A 20591-nucleotide genomic window follows, 5' to 3' on the forward strand; every position below is an offset into this window, starting at 1 on the left:
ACAAGCAACAGTGGGTGGTCAGGCTGTAGCACAGGACAAGGGCCCGCTGTGCACAGGAAAAAATGTTCAAAGGTGTTTAAGGGTGGTAAGGAAGTCTGCCGCCCTTCAGAGAGTCCGGAGGCTATAGATCAGCCTTCCCTCGCTATTGTAGCCTGTGAGAAAAATCACTGGAAGATACATAATGGATGAAAGAATACAGTAACTGTATTCACCTGGCTGCACATCTGTAGGGTTTTGGGGGGGGTTATTTTGTGGTGGGTTTTTGAATTTAATCTTGCTCTACACATATAAACAAATCCGTGTAACGACCGATGTTTGACTTGCTGTGGAAAGTTGCACTGCAAGGTTACTCAGTCAACTTGTGAACAGTTTTGTCAGTGCAAAAAGGTTCTGGCACGCTGTTGTCTACCCCCTGATCTCAGCTAGTGGCTTTGGAGGAAAGCTTTAGCTCAATGTCATGCAAACGATGCACTGGGCTGGCAGAATTGCAGAGCGGTTGAATCTGGGTGAGGGAGGGGAGGTGATAGATGTGTGACTCTGGTGAGAGACCCCTGACTGTCAGGCTGCGAGGGGGCAAACAAGCAGAGTTGGGGAGCGGTGGGTATTGCAGAACAGTTTTTACTCTCATTTTGCTATTAGTTTAGAAATAAGGAATTACAGCTGCTTTTAAATATTGAAGGTAAGAGACTAGTTTGCAAGTCATGGAAGAATCCATTTTAGGCAAACTTGGTGTTGCACTGCGTGCAGATAACGCCTCAAATAAATGGGGTCAAGGTAGGGTACTGTAGGCGCATAAATACCCTGTACCAACTCCAGCTGCTTAGAGAAAACCTGTAATTAGGGATCAGAACAGGTGAGTTTTTTGATTTACCAAAAGCAAAAGTACAAATTAAATTACCTGAAAGCATTGTGCCTTTTTTTTTTTTCTAATCCTTATTTTGGTGAGAACTTACTGCACTACAGCAAGAGAGGTCTGAACAAAACCGTTGAACTATTTCTATTTCACACAGTATCTGAATTGTTTCTCATTCTACATATCTTTAAAGTGTCTTTGAGCAAAAAGTTGAAACCCAGCAAAATCCTTTTTAAAAGAATTTTAAAGCAGTGTTACGATCCTTAAAACTTCTTTGATCCTCTCATGATTTTACAGTTGTAAATGTGGTAAGGCTTTAATTATATTTCTGGTTTGTCACGACTGTTTGGTAGAAGAAGGGAATGTAGTACATTTATTTTCCTTGTGTTTCCTTGGTTAAATATACACTTGGCACTGGAGTCACTGACAGATATGCTCCATCTAGATGCTGTATTTTGGAAAAAAAGAAATACTTCTGTAACTTCAAAGATGCAGTATATTTAAAAAAAAAAAAAAAAGATGATCTGCCAGGAATGTATTGTTCATGCTGTTTATACATCATGTTAAAAACTGTTAGCACAGTCAAAAGTTAATTCCTTGAAACTTTAGATTGTTGCTGTCCTATATTCAGGATCTAGGAATGTAGACATAGTACAAATTGAATAATGAATAGGTAGTAAACTCTTATTTGGGTGGTTTATTTGGGTTTATAAATATTATTGTCTACAGTCCATACTAATATTAATTAATTGTATTACACTGTGCTGCTAAATTTAAGCTTCTGGCTCCAGAGAGGGAACAAATTAAGATGGGGGGGGGTGGGGGTGGGAAATACGGTTTGTGAGTTAACTCTCTCTTTCTTACAAGAGATTTAGGAGTTGGTGTGCAGTCTTCAAGCGCTATCTTCTGGTCGGGTGAAAGCAAAATCAGCTTTGCTAATGTAGTCCAGATGTTTATTAGTCCTGAGGGTATATGTGCTGTTGTAGTTCCCTGCTGCTGTGTTATACTTGCCTGTAATGCTAGACAACCAATTAAGAAATTAGTTCATGTTAAACTTTCTTTTCCTGGTACGGCTGCAAACTGATGATGTGGTTTTTCTGGTGGAACAAGAGAGTATTCTTTACGTGTTTTCTGTTAGTGGTGAGCATATAAACCATTTGGGCGGCGTGGGGTTAGCATATCAACAGCAATACAGATTTTCAGGTTTTCAGCTACCTCAGGCAAATTGTTTTAATTGAACCAATTCACGTTAAGACGTTTTGGTAAGTGTGTCTGTTTTTCTGCATTCTGAGGTTTAATTGGCACTGTCATTTTTAGAGAACATCTGTTTACAAGAAATTCCTCATGTTAACAAGGTGTTTGAAAGGTGAGAACCTAAATTCTATGTGAAGGCATCAAAGAGGGAAGCTTTGATGCACCATGTTTTTTTCTAATTGTACCATAGAAACACAGACTGGTTTGGGTCAGAAGGGACCTCAAAGACCATCCAGCTCCAACCCCCCTGCCATGGGCAGGGACACCCTCCACTAGACCTGGTTCCCCAGAGCCATTTTCAACCTGGCCTTGGACACTGCCAGGGAGGGGGCAGCCACAGCTTCTCTGGGCAGTTTGTGCCAGTGCCTCATAGTGAAGAATTTCTTCCTTACATCTAATCTGAATCTGTCCCTCCACCGATTTAAACCCATTACCCCTTGTCTATACTCCCTGATAAAGAGTCCCTCTCCAGCTTTCCTGTAGGTCTCCCCCTCAGGTATTGGAAAGCTGCAATAAGGTCTTGCCAGAGCCTTCTCTTCTCCAGGCTGAACAAGCCCAACTCTCTCAACCTGTCTTCATAGGAAATGGGATCCAGCTTTTGTGACTCTCCTCTGGACATTCTCCAACAGCCCAATATCTTTCCTATACTGGCGACCCCAGATCTCTATGCAGTACTTCAGATGAGAGGTGGCAAATCTCCTCCCTTGACCTGCTGGTTGCACTGTTTTTGATGAAGCTCAGGATACGTTCTGGGCTGCAAGCACACATTGCTGGCTCATGTTGAGCTTCTCATCAGCCAGCACACCCAAGTCTTTCTCTTTAGGGCTGCACTCAATCCATTCTCCACCCAGCTCGGGATTGCCACAGCCCACATGCAGGACCTCACACTTGGCCTTGTTGAACCTTGAGGTTTGCACAGGTCCACCTCTGAAGCCTGTCAAGGTCCCTCTGGATGGCATCCCTTCCCTCCAGTGCATGAGCTGCACCACACATCTTGGTGTCACTGACAAACTTGTTGTGGGTGCACTCAATCCTACTGTCCATTTCACCAGTGAAGATGTTTAACGGCACCAGTCCCAATATTGGCCTCTGAGGAATGCCACTCATCACTGGTCTCCACTTGGACATTGACCTCTTGACCACAATACATACATACCTACTTAAACTGCTGAAAGTGTTAGGTTTGTATTTTCTTATTATTTTATGGTTTTTAGTTCATTCAGAAGGAAAAGTCTTTCCCCAGAGTTTTCTCGTTCAGACTCATTGTAGGTCTTGTCTGTGGTGACAGTGGATAGTACACTTAAATCACTGCAGCAGATTCCATGTTGCTGAAAACTCATCAGTTTTAAAGGTGTCCTAAAGATGAGTTGACTTTAAGGTGTGTAGGAGTTAGGTAGTGAGCAGAATCATAATGCAGGCTGAAGGTAGCAGGAATGGATTCACCATGTCAGTTAATGTGTCAATTGTGATTGTGACCAATGTAGCAAATCGGATCTATTTACTTAAGTGTCTTACAGTAATGAGATGAATGGAGGAACTGACAGCTTGGTAATGACAATGCCATGGTGAAAGACAGGAAATCTCCTTAAAAGCTACTAAAGAATTAAAGGAGGAAAAACTTCTATTGTCACTTACTGGAAGTTTGTGATAAGTTTCACAGTATTTAAAATTGCTGTTTGACCCCCAGCTGTCCAAGTAAAGTGTCTAGACATATCTTTGCTGCTGTACTGGTCTGTCAGCAGCATAAATTCAGAATAAATGTTCTTCAAAATCCTTTTTACTTCATGTTGCTTTTGATTCAGAGTATTGCAGTGTTACAGGTGGTGCCCTTACTATGTGGTCTTCCTGTTACTTCATGTGCATGTAGGTATTGATGGCAAAGATCAAGCAGTATAAACTCAAACACTGAGATTTTAATTTACAAAATTCAGCATTAATTACCAGGAAAGGTTTAATTGTGATATAATTTTATTTTTTTTTTTACCATGAGAATAATCAATCACTGAATCTCCCCAGGGATGTAGTAGAGTCCCCATCACTGGAGGTTTTCAAAATTGCAACAGGACAGAGTGCTAGATAATCTCATTTAGGCTCCCTTTCCCAAACAAGGTTGGACCAGATCATCTTTTGAGGTCCCTTTCAACTTCTATGTAATGTGATTAAATTAATTTTAGCTGTTATGGCTCACTTGACCAATGCTGCTGAAATAATTTTTGATGCGTGCTTTCAGAAATGTGAGGTGAAATGCATAAAGCAGCAATATAGACTTAAAAATTGGTGATGTTACAGTGCATTAAAAGAACACTAAGGTCTGGTCATTATTCTATAATTGTTTTCCAAACTGTACATTAGACTCCAACTATCCACCTCTGACAGAGTAGGTCATTGTTTTGGACTTGCTAATAGTGACCTACCTATGGATACGCACCCAAAGAAGAAAAATAATTGATGCACTTGGAAGTGCTTTGTGTGTTTAAATACGTGAAAGAGCGGGGTGTTCCGCAGACATGCGCAAGCATACGATGCCTGTAGTTCATCTCCCTCGTGATGGTTGGTTCTCACCCGAACTCTGTAGAAGTCAAGCTTCAGCTGTAAGCACAAGAAACTTTTCCTGTTAAAAAGTATGTTTAGGCATGCACCAGGAAAAGAAAAAAAAGCACATGCCATGTCACTAATGGCATAAATCCATATTTATTGATAGCTTTCAAGCAACTAATTGTGGGGTGTTAATTAAAGTAAAAGCAGAGAAACATACAGACTAAAGAATTATATTTCCTATATGGTACTTGTGGCTTTGGCTTTGCTAAAGGAATGGACAGTGGAGTTACTGGTTTGTGTTGATGTAGATGAACAAACTGTCTAAATAAGCAAGATTAAGATTGGTTTTGCTAGGTAATTTTTATCTTGTATCACTTCAGAACTGAATCAGAATTCCACGTGCAGCTTCATGTCAATTGACGTGCAACATCATTATAACTTTTTTTTTTCTCCTCCTCTCCCCAGGCAGCTCATTGCTCCACAGCCCCATGCTAGACTTGGACAGTGATGTTCGTCCATCACCGATTGGCCATCTCAGTCAAACTGCTTCGTTGAAAAGGGGCAGCAGCTTTCAGTCTGGCCGTGATGATGGTAGGCATCTGTCTTACTTGGAAAAACAAAACTGCAGTTCCCCGTGTCCAGTGTCTGCTGTAGGTAAAAAAGCCCCAAACAATCAAAGAACAACCAAAACCCAAAACAAAACGAGAAAACCAAAAAGAAAAAATCCCAACCAGAAACCCACATTCTCTGTGTTTGTTTGGGTTGGTTACCAAATAAAATTAGTTCTTCCCATGCGTTGCCATGGCTTACTAAAGAGCAAAGAGCACTCCGTAGCTGGAATCTGCTGCTTAAAATGCAGTCAAGTAATAAGAGGGGTTTTTTTTCTTTTTTTTCTTTAATACAAATTTTTAAAAAATACATAACCACCTACTGTCTGCTGCCTTTTGCTGCTGTTACACCTTTGATGTTTGTTTGAGAAGCTGGCTTCTCTTGCATTTGCTCCTTCTATGACTTCACATGTCTGGTCCTGGTTCTCAAATTCTGTAAGCCCAGAGAGGGAAACAAAAGTGTGTGACTAAGCTTGAGCAGTGCCTCCACAAACAGCTGCTGGGCCTTCATATATCGTAAGTGTCTTCAACACCCTTGCCCACACCACTTCATCTCAGGAGTCTTTCAGTGATGACATCAGAGGAGACAGAAAGTATTTTTCATGGGATAGGCAATTTCTTACCAGAGTACTTTTTCACGGAAAACAGGGTTTTATGAAGAACCTGCTGGCTTTGGTCTGCTTTGACATTGCTCTTATTCCAGTTCTGTGGACTTCCTTGAAAAAACATCTGTAAATATCTGGAGGTTTTTGAGCAAGAAAAGGAATGGAGAGAATCTTTCAAGAATATAGAATGAAGAATAAAAAACATTATACATTCTTGTGCTGCCACAGTGTGTCTTCACATGGAAGACAAATTGTGTCAGTGTTTGACATTGAGTATTTCTATTTCAAAATATAAATTACACAGACTCTTCAAAATACACATGTATACCAAGTAATTATGTTACTGGGTTGCTGCTACCCGTGCCCTTTCTCAGCCCAAAGACTTGCATGAAGTTGATTAGCAAGTGTAATAGAGCAAAACAGTAAATTGCTGGTGGATGTCAGATACCATCTATAATATACATGCCACGCTTAATGAAGCAAGCGACACCCAACATCCAGTTTATTTTTTCCTTGTTTGAATATTTTTGCATGCATGTCTGCTTAAATACTAGCATCTGCAGAAGGCAATTTCAACTCAGTTAGCTTTTACTTTTAGAGCCTTAGTTATGGACCCATAACCTTTTACTAACTGTAAAAGGTAAGTCTTCAGCATGCTTTTCAGATTCTGTGGCTTGCAGTTTAAACCAAGATTCAAAAGAAAACTGGAGGATGATGGGACCATCATCGTACCTTAGGAGCAAAATATACTGTAAAGACCCTGGAGTCAGCATGAATTGCCTTGGAGTTGTGTTCATTGGCTGTGGTGCATGGTGCCCACTGAATGCTTAGGAACAGCTGAAAGCTTTGCCATCCTTGCTCTGCAGAGTGGAGAACCAAAGCAAACCGTGGTATCTGTGCAGCAGCTGCCATTTCAAATATGCCACAATGTTCTCTGTTTTCAGGTTGCTTATGTATACCTTTGTTTTTTAGCAAAATTAAGGAAAAGCATCTTGGGGAAAGATGGGTGGTGTAGGTGTTTTGGTGTGGGGTTTTTTTTCTCTCCAGTGTGATTGACAGTGATTGTCCATGAGATTGTTTGAACAAATTAATTTGAATTTGAAACTGCAGTACTCAACATTCAGCCTTTGCTTGAGCTGTATGTTAGTGAGGATATGTAAACAATAGCCCTAGTTTCATCTTTATGATGTTATAGCACAGGTGATAACAGATTAAATAGAATAAACTAAAATTTCTGCTTTAATATTGGCTAGAACTCTGTAGCAAGAAAGTCAAAATATCCTGAATTTATGGCCAGAACGTCCTTTTGACATGCTGTGCAGTAGCTGCTTCTAATAAATACCTGCTTTCTGCAGACCCTGGACTAAGGCAATCACTGAAATTGGCCTGAAGTGTACTTCCTGGGAGAGGAAAGGATTTCATACATGAAGTAAATCTTGGCAATGTGTCTACAGTTAGGAACAGACAACCCTGTTTATAAACTGGGGTTGATGCTGGAACTTTTGGCAAAGATGAAGTGGTTTCTCAAGAGAACTGACATCTCTTGGTTAGAACTGGGAGGGTGGTTGGTGTTACTGAGCCTCTGGCAGTATTGGCACAGCTTCCTGGCATAGTCACCACCTGTCCTAGAGGAGTTTTTCTGCTGCTGGGTCCAGACTGGTCCTCTGACAGTCATAAACCAAGCTGGCAAAAGTGGTGGTCTGACATCTTACCTGTGTCCATACTCTGAGCTTTGCTGGTTGAATGTTCAGGAAGTTTTCATTCCTCCTCAACAGATGCATCACTGTCAGGAGAATTACACTTCAGTTACATCAGTCTCAAAATTTTGGGCTTTCATTGTTTTTTTGGGGGCATTTTCAAATTCCAATCCAGAGTCCCCAAACTTTTTGGCTATGAGGAGAAAGAACATTTTGGGTGTAATGCAGATATTTATTCATGACCTTAAGAAATGGATCAGTAATTGACTTGTGCCTCAACCAATGGATGCTGCTAAAAGCACACTGTTCTTCAAGGAGATTCAGGACTGGCTACCAACATGATAAAACAGTGAGGCTATTCAGCAGCTGTTCCTGCCTAAATGGTGAATTTCTGTTCTGTGTAGGTAATATTGCTTAACAGGTTAACAACAAAAAGTTTCATCCAATGTTTTTCTGCATTTCCACAGAGTGACATGGGATACCATGTTACTAATTTTTCATTTGTAATAGACCAGAGTTTATGAAAAAAAAATTCAAAAAACATGAACCTATTTAAATTTTATTGTTTGGTTTGTTTTCTTTTGGTTTTGTTTTTTCTCAAGAATCTATAGCTTCTTTTTCCCATTCTAAAGTGGACTCTAATTCTTGAGTTGAAATAGAAGTCTTTGATCACAGTTATTTTATCTGTATACAGTGTTTTGTTAAAACCTCGTAAGAAAGTTTCAGTGGAGAAGGCAGATGGTTGCAGAAAAGCATTTCATAGCTTTCTCTGTTTTCCGTATTAATTGGCACCTTTCTTCTGCTCCTTTTAGCTTTCTCTTCACAGACCTCCCCCAACATCATTTGCCCCTTTTGATAATATATTGAAAAAAAAAAGTTATCTGCTTCCAAAATATAAGCTATTTCCTGCTGCGTTTCAGTAGACCATGAGACATATAAGAAGGCTCATGAAGTGAGAGATGCCTTGGTATTGTATGTCATGATTGTGTTCTTCATCCAAGAATCTCAGTGTATACTTACTGATATGTTTATTGAGTTTTAACAACAGCGTTGGAATCTCCCCTGTTTTTCAGATAAAAGATTTTACCAAAACAAATGGAAATGAAGATGAGAGGTTGGCAGCTTGCCCCAGGCCACAGTGGAAATTTTTTTGAGCTTTAAATAAAGCAGATCTAGTTCCCATTGTTTGCCTGGATTGCTAGCATATGCTAGCAGCCCTGTTTCTTCAGCATCACTGCTTCATCGTTTGAAACTTCTAATATCTTCATTGCTTTTGTGTTACCTTACCTTTTAAGGCAGGTTGAGGACAGAAGAGTGCAATGGGATCTCATGTAATCTGTGTAAGAATCCCTTCAGCCGAAGTTGGGGCCGATTCTTTATATGCTGTCATAATGCTGGCATGGTGTAAGCACATGAGAAAAGAAGAGTGAGCTTGTGTGTGTACCAATTATGTCTGCATATATGGACCAAGCTTTAATTTTTTCCACTCTTACCTGAAAGGTTTTCTGTGTACACTATATGGTCATTTGTGCAACACAAAGTAGTAGCAAGCTACTAATATTTTTTTGAAATTATTAATTCAAGTGTTTTTTAAATTTTGCTGTTTTCTTCCTATCTCCCCTATTTAGCTTGGCGATACAAGGCTCCTCAGCAAGTTGTGTTTGTTGAAAAGTTGACAAAGCTTGTTGTAAGTCAGCTGCCCAACTTCTGGAAGCTCTGGATTTCTTATGTGAATGGAAGTTTATTCAGTGAGGTATGAATTCTTCTGTATAAATGACTTTCAAGTAACAAAGCTCCATAATAATTATGTTTGAAGTATTATATTCCACCAAAAGAAGTGACTCTGCTTATTTTCATCAGGGACATAAAAATAAGACAGTATGTAGACTCTTACATTTTTGGGAGGTAGGTTACAGGTCAAGGTACTGGTCTATAGAAGTGAGACGCTTCATTTTATTTTTTAAAAGAATAAAAGCATACAATGAAATTATTTAGAATTCTGACAATGGTATGTCTTTGTGTCTTCCAGTATCTGTTCACCTTTCACCTCTTGCTTATAGCTTATAGCTGGCCAGCCACCCTTCATTGGTGAGCTGAAGAAACAGCAAATTGCATGAAGGATAGAGATAGGTAATAGACAGTCATACAGAAAAGAAAATGAAAAGCCTTTCTTTGGAACAAGAGTACTCATTTCTTGACCTTTAAATATTTGGACGTGAGGATAGGTTCAAGACCAGAGTTGCAAAATGCCCAAGACCAACAGTGGTATATACACAGACATCTGTAGGAAGCGTAGGCTGGAGATGCAGTCAGCTGCAGTCACCTGCGCTTCCAGTCCTTGCTCAGATGATGGTTTTTACAAGTCATGTAAATAAAATCTTGAGAATCCAAGAGGCAGGGTGAGAGAGTGGGGAAGCAATGATTCATCATGTGTGCTGCTTTTATGTGCACAGTGTTAACAGATTCTGAAAGGATGCAGTTCCTAATTAATTTGGTGTGGGTCATGTACAGCTTGTAATTGCAATTGTTACTAGATAAACACAAATAGCTTGGTCAGAGAATTACAGTTTTACACAGAGTTCACTTGTGATTCTCAAGCCATGTTGCTCCTTCTCCTGAAGGAGAGCTACAGTGCTGTTGTACTCCCAAGGAGCACGTCTGACAAACAAGATTGAAGTGTAGCAAAAGGCAGCTCACTCTGTTCCATCAACAGGTGATAAGGCACTACTTCACATCTCATCTGCATAGCTGTCCCTGGCAAGTCCTGCTGACTGCAGCTTGGGCTCACTTATACTGGGTCTTAAACTCTGAAGACAAGGTCTGTAAAGAGATATAGAGAGAGTGGGGATAATACAGAGCAGGTGGAAAATAAGCAAGCATTTGGGCATGCATGTTATTTGGATCAGCTTCTATATTGAACCCAATAGTTTTTCTGCATCTAAAACTTCCCTGTTTAGCTGTTGTTGTATCACTTAATTTGTTGAGATTATGTATCCTTCCATGCTTATGGTGTCGTGCTGTAGTTGCATCCTCGTCAGTATTCCAGTACAAAATTATCCCTGAAGCAGAACTACAGCCATAGCTATCTGCTATTCCTTGGTAGAAAAAAAATCTAATTAACCACAGGAGAAATAAAATTGGAAGCTTATTTTGTCACTTTCCTTTTCCCTGACTAAATAATAAAAAAATAATTCTGCATTCATTCTATTTATTGCCACAGACTGTAAATCAATGTAATGTTTTCATATGATGATACTAATATATATATATATATATATAGCCTTTTATATGTTGAACACAATCCACAGAGCATTACAGTTCCAGTGAAAGGGATTCAGTTTGTCACCCTCACTTTAAATTATAAAATCAAAATAAGATATGACATTCACTCATAAAGTTCAGTGAAGGAAGTAGAATCAGGGATAAACCTTAGTGCTGTTGGCTTTCACAAAAAAAATTGTATAAGGAAACGGACAACCTCTGAGATTTGAGGTACCATTAGAAATTTGGTATTTGAGATACCATTAGAAATCAGACTTTACAAATTGACCTTTGAAGTTTATTGTGATTTTTTTTTTTTTTTTTTCTTCAGAGTGCAATGCCAATTTCTAGAGAGACAGACACTTGAACTGTAAACAAGGTTGAGAAATTCTGGTCATGAAAATGACTGCAAGTGGAAAATGCAGTGATCTTATGTCCTATCTGAACAAAACATTGTTTCCATGCATTTAAAAAAAAAAAAAAAAAAGAGGAGGAGGCAGTTTTCTTGTTAGTTTCTTCAGTACATCTACTCTTCTGTTGGGCCACATTCTGACCATGTAAGAAATTAACCCACCTACATTTGATTTCTTCTGCTCCTTTGATTCTTATGGAAGACCCCAAGTTCTTGGGGATAGAGGGAAGATGGTGCCCTCAGTTCAGAGCGTATATTGCACCACAGGCAACACAGGAAGACTGGGAGGAGGGGGTGGCTTTAGCCAGAAGACTTCCTCTGAAGCATATAAGAATATCTGTCACCATTACGTTCAAGACTTGAGTTTTAGATGCTTTTCTACCAGAAACTATACAGACTTCAATTGTCCATGAATAATTTTTTAGGAGGTTGTTTGCTATTTATTGTCATTCAGGACGCAAGGTGATTGCTGCTGTTTTTTTAAGAAAAGTCCTGTGACAATGGTATAGAGGGTCAGTTAGCTTATGGAAGTTTTTAAGACATACTGAAAATGTGGAAATAAAAATCTCCATATGTAAGTAACAAGTAGTATTTATTTTCTCTTGTTCAGTTTGTAGCTTTGGGGGGGGGGGGTGCTTTCTTTTCAGTTCTGAAAGGTTAGCTATATGCCTTAGGATATTGTCAGTTAGATTTACGTGGTATTTTCAACAGTTTAAAAAGTTGAGTTCTTTGAATCACTCTAGGTGATGTAGCATATGTCAGTACTAACCGTTGGTCTTACCACAAAATAGTTTTGGTCTGTCTGTGCAGGAAAGGTTTAAGTTTGGTCTTCAGCAAAACCACTAAGAAAAAAAGAAAAGATATTAAAGATTGGTGAAATTTTTTTGCTTTTTAATCCATCTGTAAAACAGTGAATTTTAAGTTGATTCCTGGGGTTTAAAGGAATACAGTTTGCTTTCTTTTTAAGACATTAGAAGAGAGAAATAAGTATTATGTGCGGTGCTAACTCAAGTGTTGTTCTTGTCTTGTTCAGAGCTTTCAGTTACAAAGATTTCATAGCTATGCATTTTCCCAAACTTCACCAAGTTTTGCTCATTTCAAATTATTTATCTTCAAAATCTGAAATGCTTTGGCTAAAGAAGGAACTTGATAAATGCAGTATTTTAGTTGCTTCAAATTAAACCGATTCTCTTTACCCTGGTCATGTTATTGCACTTCTTGTCCAGTAGATGTTGCTGTGCAAACATGAAACAGAATTTTAGTTAGAAAAATCTGTATCTGCCCTTAATCTAGTATTCATAATAACTATTTCAGTATAATTCACTCCACTGTATTCTCAGTAGACTCCTCAGAAGGCTAGAACTACAAACAGGAAGACTATTAGTCAAACCATGTTTTTCTTCAACTGTAACTGTCTCATGCAGAACGTAGTCATGTTCCTTGGTTTTTAAAGAAGTGAACTGCCCGTGAAGATGCTGATTACTTTGCAGAGTCTGTTTTACAGTTTTTACAGTTAGCTGAATTATTTAAAAAGCTTTGTCATCAAAATGCTCTTCAAAAAAAAGTCTCTCCCACTTTACATCAGTGTCCTTCTCTGGGCAGCTTCCATGCTGATGTAATAGAGTTTCTTCATATAAATTTGCACAGTTGTACTATTTAAGTTTTGTCCCTCACAAACATTGCAGTGAGAATACTTTCACCTCCATGAAGTTCATATTGCCTGAGCTTTTTTTTTTTTTTTTTTTTTTTTTAATGCTTGTCATTGACTTGTGTCTTAAACACACATTGTTTTTCAGAATTAAACTTTAGCTTCTATTGCTGGAGCTACTGTTTTTATGCTTGTCTTGATTCTGAAAGAAATGTGTATTTAAACTTTAGTACACTGACCTACAGTAGGTAGAGTTTATATCTAGTCTTTGCTTATTGAGATGCCATTAGTTAGTTTTTATAACTGCATCATAAACTCACTGGTTTTCACTTCTTCACTTTGAAACCCCCTTTTTCAGAATTATTTTTACAGTGGTTATGAGATACTTACACTTTTCCATTTTCTCATTTTCACAAGACTGCTGAAAAATCTGGCCAAATGGAAAGATCAAAGAAAAACGCTAGGCAAAGACAAAATGATTTCAAGGTAAGTTATGGGGGGATAACCATGCTTTCTTTCAGTTGTCCTTCATAGCAAGATAATTTAGTGTCACCCCCTTGACAACCTAATTTCTTAAATTATATGTGTGTCCTCACACCTCCTTCTCATCTGGTCTCTACCAGGTGGGGACACCTGTAAATCTTACATTCCAAGGTATTGCATATAGCAAGTACATGGCTGCTTTAGCACATGGACTTTTCTTTCCTTCTGATGCAGAAAATGATTCAAGAAGTGATGTACTCTCTGGTAAAACTTATCCGTGGAGCTTTGCTTCCCTTCAGCCTCAGAGAAGGAGAATGGAGACAGTATGGTGGCTGGGAGATGAAATCTGAACTGTCCGGCCAGTGGCTAACACATGTTATCCAGACTGTAAGGTAAATGGATCTGGAGACCTACAAGATTATGCTGTTCCCGGAATATGTGTGCTTTAAGACAAATTTGGTTTGGTTTTAATTGCATTAAATACCTTGAGTAGCAAGAATGTTAACACTTTCAAAAATAGGATTATGAAAAAATTACTTAGAGTTAGAGTTCTATGTGCAAGTGTAATTATAATTTCACATGATTGAGCTGTATTATGTAATGAGATATCCATTCTTTTCCATAGCACATCAGGAAAAAGTTTGAATAAAATACTTGCCTGGCAAGTCATAGACACTCCCTGCATGAAACAAGATTTGATTCTTAGGTTAGAAAGCAATTGTCTGCTTCATTTGCTACGTATCTTCCCATCCCTGCCAATATGGGTGAAAAAAGCATGCTTCTCACCATAGTGTCATTCTTAAATCATAATTTACTTTTGTAGTTGTTTTATGGAAGGCTTTTAATGTCATTCTGCCTATAATTACATTTTAAAACTTAGTAATGTGCACATCATTAATTACAAAATGTCCCAATAGGCAGAATTTGCTTACGTTTGTCTCTGGAGGGTATAAGAACTGTTGTCTTTCGTAAACTTGAGTAATGCCTGGGTATGGTACTATATTTTTATCTGCAGTTTTCAAGGTAGGCAACAAGCAAAGCACAGAGGAAGAAAAGAAAAGGGTGAAATCACAGATTGATACTCTTATGGAGGATGGAGCTAACAAGGATACATACCTGTTTTCAAATTTAATGCTTTCCCGAAGTCTGTTGCCAGTTTTGTTATCTGCACTTTAACCATTCAGGGAAAAAAAAAAAATCCATGGGAAGTTTCTTACTGGCTGAATTTTATGGAATCCTTCCAATTTAAGAAGGCACTGGCTTGGAATTTGATGAAAAGATGTAAAGGGGCAAGCGAACAGGCTTTGGCAACACCGTTGCCCTTTTTTATGAGAAGCAATCCAATTTCACTCAAATTATAAAATTCTAGAATTTAACACTTGCACACCTGTAATATTGCCTTGGAAACTTAATTAACTGATTCTCAAAAAGTTGGTGATGCTTCGGAGTCCTGCCGCACGAGGTGTGATCCAGGCTGAGCTTACAGGATATGTGAAGGCTCTGTTTCAGACAATCTCCTTTTTCTTTCTGGTCACTGCCCTAGTAATGAACAACTGAACTGAGAGCTGGGGGAATTCTCTCTTCCCTCCCACTCTTTTTCCTTACCTCATGTTCTTACTGCTGCCTGTGCTGGCACTTCAGTGAAGTGAGCTAGACTCTAATGCAAAGTAGAGAAGAAGAGGTGCAATCTGGAACTGAACATACCATGGTGGGGTACTGACCACTGATGACCAGGTCAGAAGTTTTTGCAAGTGCTCTAAGTTCTTTTTTTTTCAAGTCCCCCCACTTTGGCAGATTAATAAATTCTTGTGACTCACACCAACGATGAAGGTGGACTCTTCACATGAAGAGTCTATGCATTGCATAAAAACATGATTTGTTGCAAAGTTAGGTAATAGCCAAAGTCTTATTTTTGTAGTTCTTAACACAGTCATTATGAAGTATATGATAGAATTCTACTCTTTTTTCCTCATCACACAAATGATTTACCATTTTCCACTTGTATTTAAGAACACTAAAACTTACCACATTAGATAACAAGGAGTTGGCATTACATCTGTGTGATTGTAATTTTTCTACTTGTTTGTGCGTATCACACACTTAAAATTGGTCTTTCTCTTGTAGGCCAATCTACCACTGCTCAGGATCAATAGGTTCCAGAGGATAAATTAGAGCTGTGTGATAAAGTGAAGTTGTTGTTGGCAAGGTTTCTGCCTTATTGTAAAGACAGAAGGTGTTTGTTTGTTACGGTGAATCATCCGAAGAAAAGATCATCTTTAGGGGTGCTTCATGCTTCCTTAGAATCAGTGCTAAGTCCAAGGCTTCTGTTTAGGCTAAAGTTCCTTAAACTTCTCACAGATGGGTACTTGCATCCTTTGTTTCCTGGATGGCTGAGAGAGTGCAGATTTAAAGGAATCTACTAAATCAGTAGTTATCCTGAGCAAATCGCAGTCTGGTTATAAGGGTGGGTTTTGATGGTCTACGCCCAACACTAGGATTAAGGAACTGGAGCCTACAGGTAGATAATTGGAAATGTTCCATTAATAACTCCAGCTTCTTTCCTCGTGCCTTCCTACTGTTCTTTGGTATATTCTATTACCTGTGCTTTGCCAAGTTTTTGCAGTAGGGCAAATAGCAATGACTGCATTTGAATTGTCCTGGCTTAAAATACAAGAGCTGGATAAAAGCAGTAACCCTTACTTTGTATGCCCTTATCCAAAATTTAAGCACAACTGCAACCTTTTAGCTAAAAGCTGAAATGCTGTTTCTTGTCAGCAGCTGCTGTGTTACTATTTCTGAAGGAAAAAATGGAAATTAATGTTTCCATCCTCAACTATAGTAGTTGGTGATTTGTGCCCAGTCCAAGCTGGGAACAAAACAGTGAATGTATTAACTTTTTACTCCACAGCAGCTGTATTTTGGCTCCTTAAATGTGTGTATTCTTGGCAATCTGATGCACAGCCACATCACCATTTATAGCAGCTTGGTGGATTTTGCTGTTGTAAGGTGGTTAAACGGTATATCAGAAACCATGTTGTGAACCTAGGATTTGATCTGAGCATTGACATAAAAAGGATTGTTTTTGGATGGCAAGTGTCCTGGTTCATCCCCAGGCAGCGGCTGACCACCACCTCGCTCACCTCCCTCGCTCTCCCTGGGGAGACAGAGCCCCACGGGTTGGGATAGGGGCAGTTACTGACACAGCACCATGCAGGGGGAACAACAAGAGAGCCCGTGACAGAGTGCACACACCTGGCAATATCATGGAACACTTTACTGACTCGATGAGGTGATAACACAGAGCACAGCACCAAGACTTTTTTTTTTTTGGTTGACTGCTGACTGAACATGAGCCAGCAGTGTGCCCAGGTGTCCAAGAAGGCCAGTGGTATCCTGGCCTGTATCAGAAACAGCGTGGCCGGCAGGCCCAGGAAAGTGACTGTGCCCCTGTACTCAGCATTGGTGAGGCTGCACCTCGAGTGCTGTGTCCAGTTTTGGGCCCCTCACTACAAGAAGGACATCGAGGTCCTGGAGGGAGTCCAGAGAAGGGCAACCGGGCTGGTGAAAGGGCTGGAGAATAAACCTTATGAGGAGTAGCTGAGGGAGCTGGGGGTGTTTAGCCTGGAGCAGGGGAGGATGAGGGGAGACCTTATCACCACCTACAGCTACCTGAAAGGAGGTTATAGAGAGATGGGTATTGATCTCTTTGCCCAAGCAACAGATGATAGGATGGGGGGGAACAGCCTCAAGCTGCACCAGCACAGGTTCAGATCAGGCAATAGGAAAAAGTTCTTCACCGAAAGGGTTATTGTGCACTGGAACAGGCTGCCATGGGAGGTGGTTGAGTCACCAACCATGGATGTATTTAAAAGACAGGTAGATGAGGTGCTCAGGGATATGGTTTAGTGGAGGGACAGATATGGTTGGACTCAATGATCTCAAAGGTCTTTTTTTCAATCTAGTGATTCTATGATAGGACACCCAACTACACTTGGACTGCCCTGGAGCCATGCAGACCTGCCCATCCCAAACCAGCCCGTTTTACTGGGATGTGATGACAGGTGGTATGGAAAAAGCCCAGTAGCTCAGCTGGATGGGCTGGCTGTTTGGGAATGTTAACTCTGTCCTGGCCGGAAGCAAGACTGTAAGGCAGGAGATGGATGCAGAAAGGCAGTCATGGAAGTGTGAGAGGACAGTGTGAAAAGTTGGCATGTTCTGTGATGACATTATTGTAGTGTCACTGATAAATAAATCTGTATTTGTAAGTTTCTGAATTAAGTGAAGAGTTAATCTTCTCTGAATGGGATAATAAGTTTTCAAAGACTTCGCTGCAGATAGAGCTAATGTATTCACATACATCAAAAACATCTAAAAAATTAAATTAAGGTATGTCAGATTTAAAATCACTGCAGATATACACTTAAGTCTAACTTTATTTGCTTTCCAGGCTTAGTTCTGAATCTCTTATTGCACTTGAGATACCCAATGATATGCTTCAGATTATCCAGGATCTTATTTTGGACCTTCGTGTACGTTGCATTATAGTGACCCTACAACACACAGCTGAAGGTAATAAAAGGCTTCAGGTCTCTCTGCTTTCTAACTTTTATTTTCATTTTTTTTGCCTCTGATTAGGCCAACTCTTGTTCTGGAAGAAAACTGTGTTTAGTACAGATACTGTAATGGCAGTGGACTCCTCAGAGTTCTGTAATGTCTCAGAAGAGTTACTCAAAATTTTCACTTTTCTGATAGAAATGTGTGTTATGAGTCTTTTCTTTCCTTAGTTTAACAAGTGTAGTAGTTAAAGGCTGTTTGCTTTGGTTTGAGAAGGTTTTACAGCGGAAGTGATTTATCTCATGGTGCAGCTTTTCCATATGGAAATACTATTTTTTTTTTTTTTTTGAGCTCTTCTATAAAGTGAGGAAATAAATAAGCAATGTCCCATGGCCAAGAAAAAAATAAAATCCCCACATCTTTATGAACTACTTTAATTGTGTGTTTTTCAAGGCCTTTTACTAACATTATAATCCCAGGCTTCCCACTGTGTGCAGTAAATGCCTGCGTTGTCAAAGCCAGTAACATGTTCTCTGAATCTAACATGACTGTGCATCAGAGGCCATTCATTTTACCATCTTGTATTCTAAGACATGAATGTGAATGAAGTAAACCTTCAAGAAATAAACTTCTTTCTTAAAATCAGTGTAGATTCATCTCCTAATTTACTTAGCAGGGTTGGTTTTTTTTCCCAAAAGACTAATTACTTTCAGTGTTAAAAAATCGGGACTCTTTTTAATACTACATTTTAAGCAGAGTTTAATCTTTAACATATAATCCATCGTTGTTTTATAGGCTGACATGATGCTGACTTTTTTTACTCGTCTTAAGTGTGCTAAGCACAGGTGACTATATTAAGCAAACTTTTAAAATTTTGGTGACAACAAATCTTATAAATCTACAGTTTATTTGATAAATGTGGTGATACAAATTTTATTCTTGGCTCTTAATTCTTTTATTAAATCCTATTTCAGCATTAACATTATTTTTCTGCTTTAATATCAAGCTAGATGGCTATAAAAGTACATAGGTTGTCTTGTCTGTTTAAAACTTCATAGGGAAATTATTACCACTATTTCAGATTTCACTTAAAGTATGATGGAGTCTCTTTTGCTTTTCTTCACTTAGCCCAGTTGAGATTTTTCTTTTAATAGTAAGTCACTATTAATTTTTTTAGTTGTAGCATGAGGATGTTCTGTTAGACTGATTGCCCTCTGTCAAGGAATTCTGTTATTCAACAGATTCCCTGACTGTTTCAAATGAAAGAAGTATTTAGTTGAACTGTTTTGCTGACAATCCTTAGCTTTTCAAATCTCTGTGAGCTCCTGTTGTCTGTCTGAGCGATCTACCTAGCAACTCTAGTGCAGTGCAGAGAGCTCTGATACGTGATTCATAATGAAGCTCTCTGCCAACAGGTCTACCGTCTTACCGGTTTTTGCTGGCTTACTGCATCATACCAATAGCCCAGTTCTTTATTCAGATCCAGTGCTTCTGCTGCTTATATCCTGATTGCTGGCCACATATGTTCTGTGGCAGAAAAATTCTTGTGGTAGTCTGTACCTTAGATTAATTTTGTTTTTTTAAAGCAGATTTACTAGTCTGTGTGAAAGATTCTCCATTTGGCCTGATTATCTTTATTCATACCTTTCTTTCTTGAATGAAAAGGGATCAGATCCCTTAAGATGCCAGTATGTTACATTGGCTGGGTAACATCTCTCTCTAATCTAGCCAATAATAGCAGCTTTCCTTGACTGCTTGTTCCATCCCTGTCAGTGAAGCAATTCTACATATTGGCTGTAGCATCACCCAGGAGAAAAGATTCCTGCCTGTATGATGACTCTGTCTCCATATTCTTCACTGCATGCCTTATCTATGAGACACCCCCACTCTCTTTTTTTTTTTCCTTTCCTTTACTAGCTAAAGCAAAATTGCATATGTTGAATGTCTGTAAGTAGTTTTTGTGGAAAGGACCAGGTTAACTGTGCCCTTGGAGAAACAGTTATTTTTAGGGAATCCGTGAAAAAACAGTTAATGATATTCTCATTGAGCTATGTAAATGGATCTCAGACATAGTAGTATCTGTAATACGTGTTGAAGAAGCTCCTCCTGGAGTTGGATCTCCCCTCTGTAATCTCTCAGAAATAGGAGCTTTGTAGACTGTGGATACAAAGTTCAGTCTCATCTCTTGCTGTGCAGTGTAAGTTGGTAAAGGCATTGAGATCTGTTAAAATTTTTAATAGAGCATGCTACTATTAGCTATTTAAATAGGACAAATCTGCCCACTCACAGGGTTTTCTTGTTGTCTTATGATAAACACTGTATACTCATGTTAGCCCTGAGAAGCAATCTGCGTTCTTTCCCTCTCGTGTGTGATCACTGGTCATAAAGGTTGTGAAAGCCAGATTATGTGAATGCCAGACTAGACGGGGGTTTACATGAATGTATTTGACTGGAATTTGGTGAGCAGTGAAAGATGAGAAACAAATTTATTTCTTTTGTGTTTGTTCTTGTCTGCTCTTTAGCTTAGAGCAGAATGCAACAGTGAACAGCTGCTTGTAAAGGCTGACCAGTACAATCTAAAGAATATCAGTTGATAGAGGTTTACCAATAGATATATGAACAGAGTAACTATTCTGCACAATCCTTTAATACTTTCTTATCCACACAAAGCCTCTACT

General features: G+C 39.1%; 1 protein-coding gene across 1 annotated transcript in view; it reads left to right on the top strand.

Moving 5' to 3' along the window:
• The window catches only part of EXOC2 (exocyst complex component 2), a gene marked incomplete at its 5' end in the record, with an annotated part of 114642 nt that overhangs the window by 46658 nt on the left and 47393 nt on the right, over window positions 1-20591 (top strand). The window contains 5 exons of the mRNA XM_084260281.1: window positions 5111-5236; window positions 9184-9308; window positions 13294-13362; window positions 13594-13751; window positions 17807-17928. Of these exons, the coding sequence (XP_084116407.1) occupies window positions 5111-5236; window positions 9184-9308; window positions 13294-13362; window positions 13594-13751; window positions 17807-17928 (600 nt within the window). The remainder of the gene's footprint in view (window positions 1-5110; window positions 5237-9183; window positions 9309-13293; window positions 13363-13593; window positions 13752-17806; window positions 17929-20591) is intronic.

The sequence above is a fragment of the Gallinula chloropus genome, assembly GCF_964237585.1.
Source record: "Gallinula chloropus genome assembly, chromosome: 2".
NCBI classification, from domain to species: domain Eukaryota; kingdom Metazoa; phylum Chordata; class Aves; order Gruiformes; family Rallidae; genus Gallinula; species Gallinula chloropus.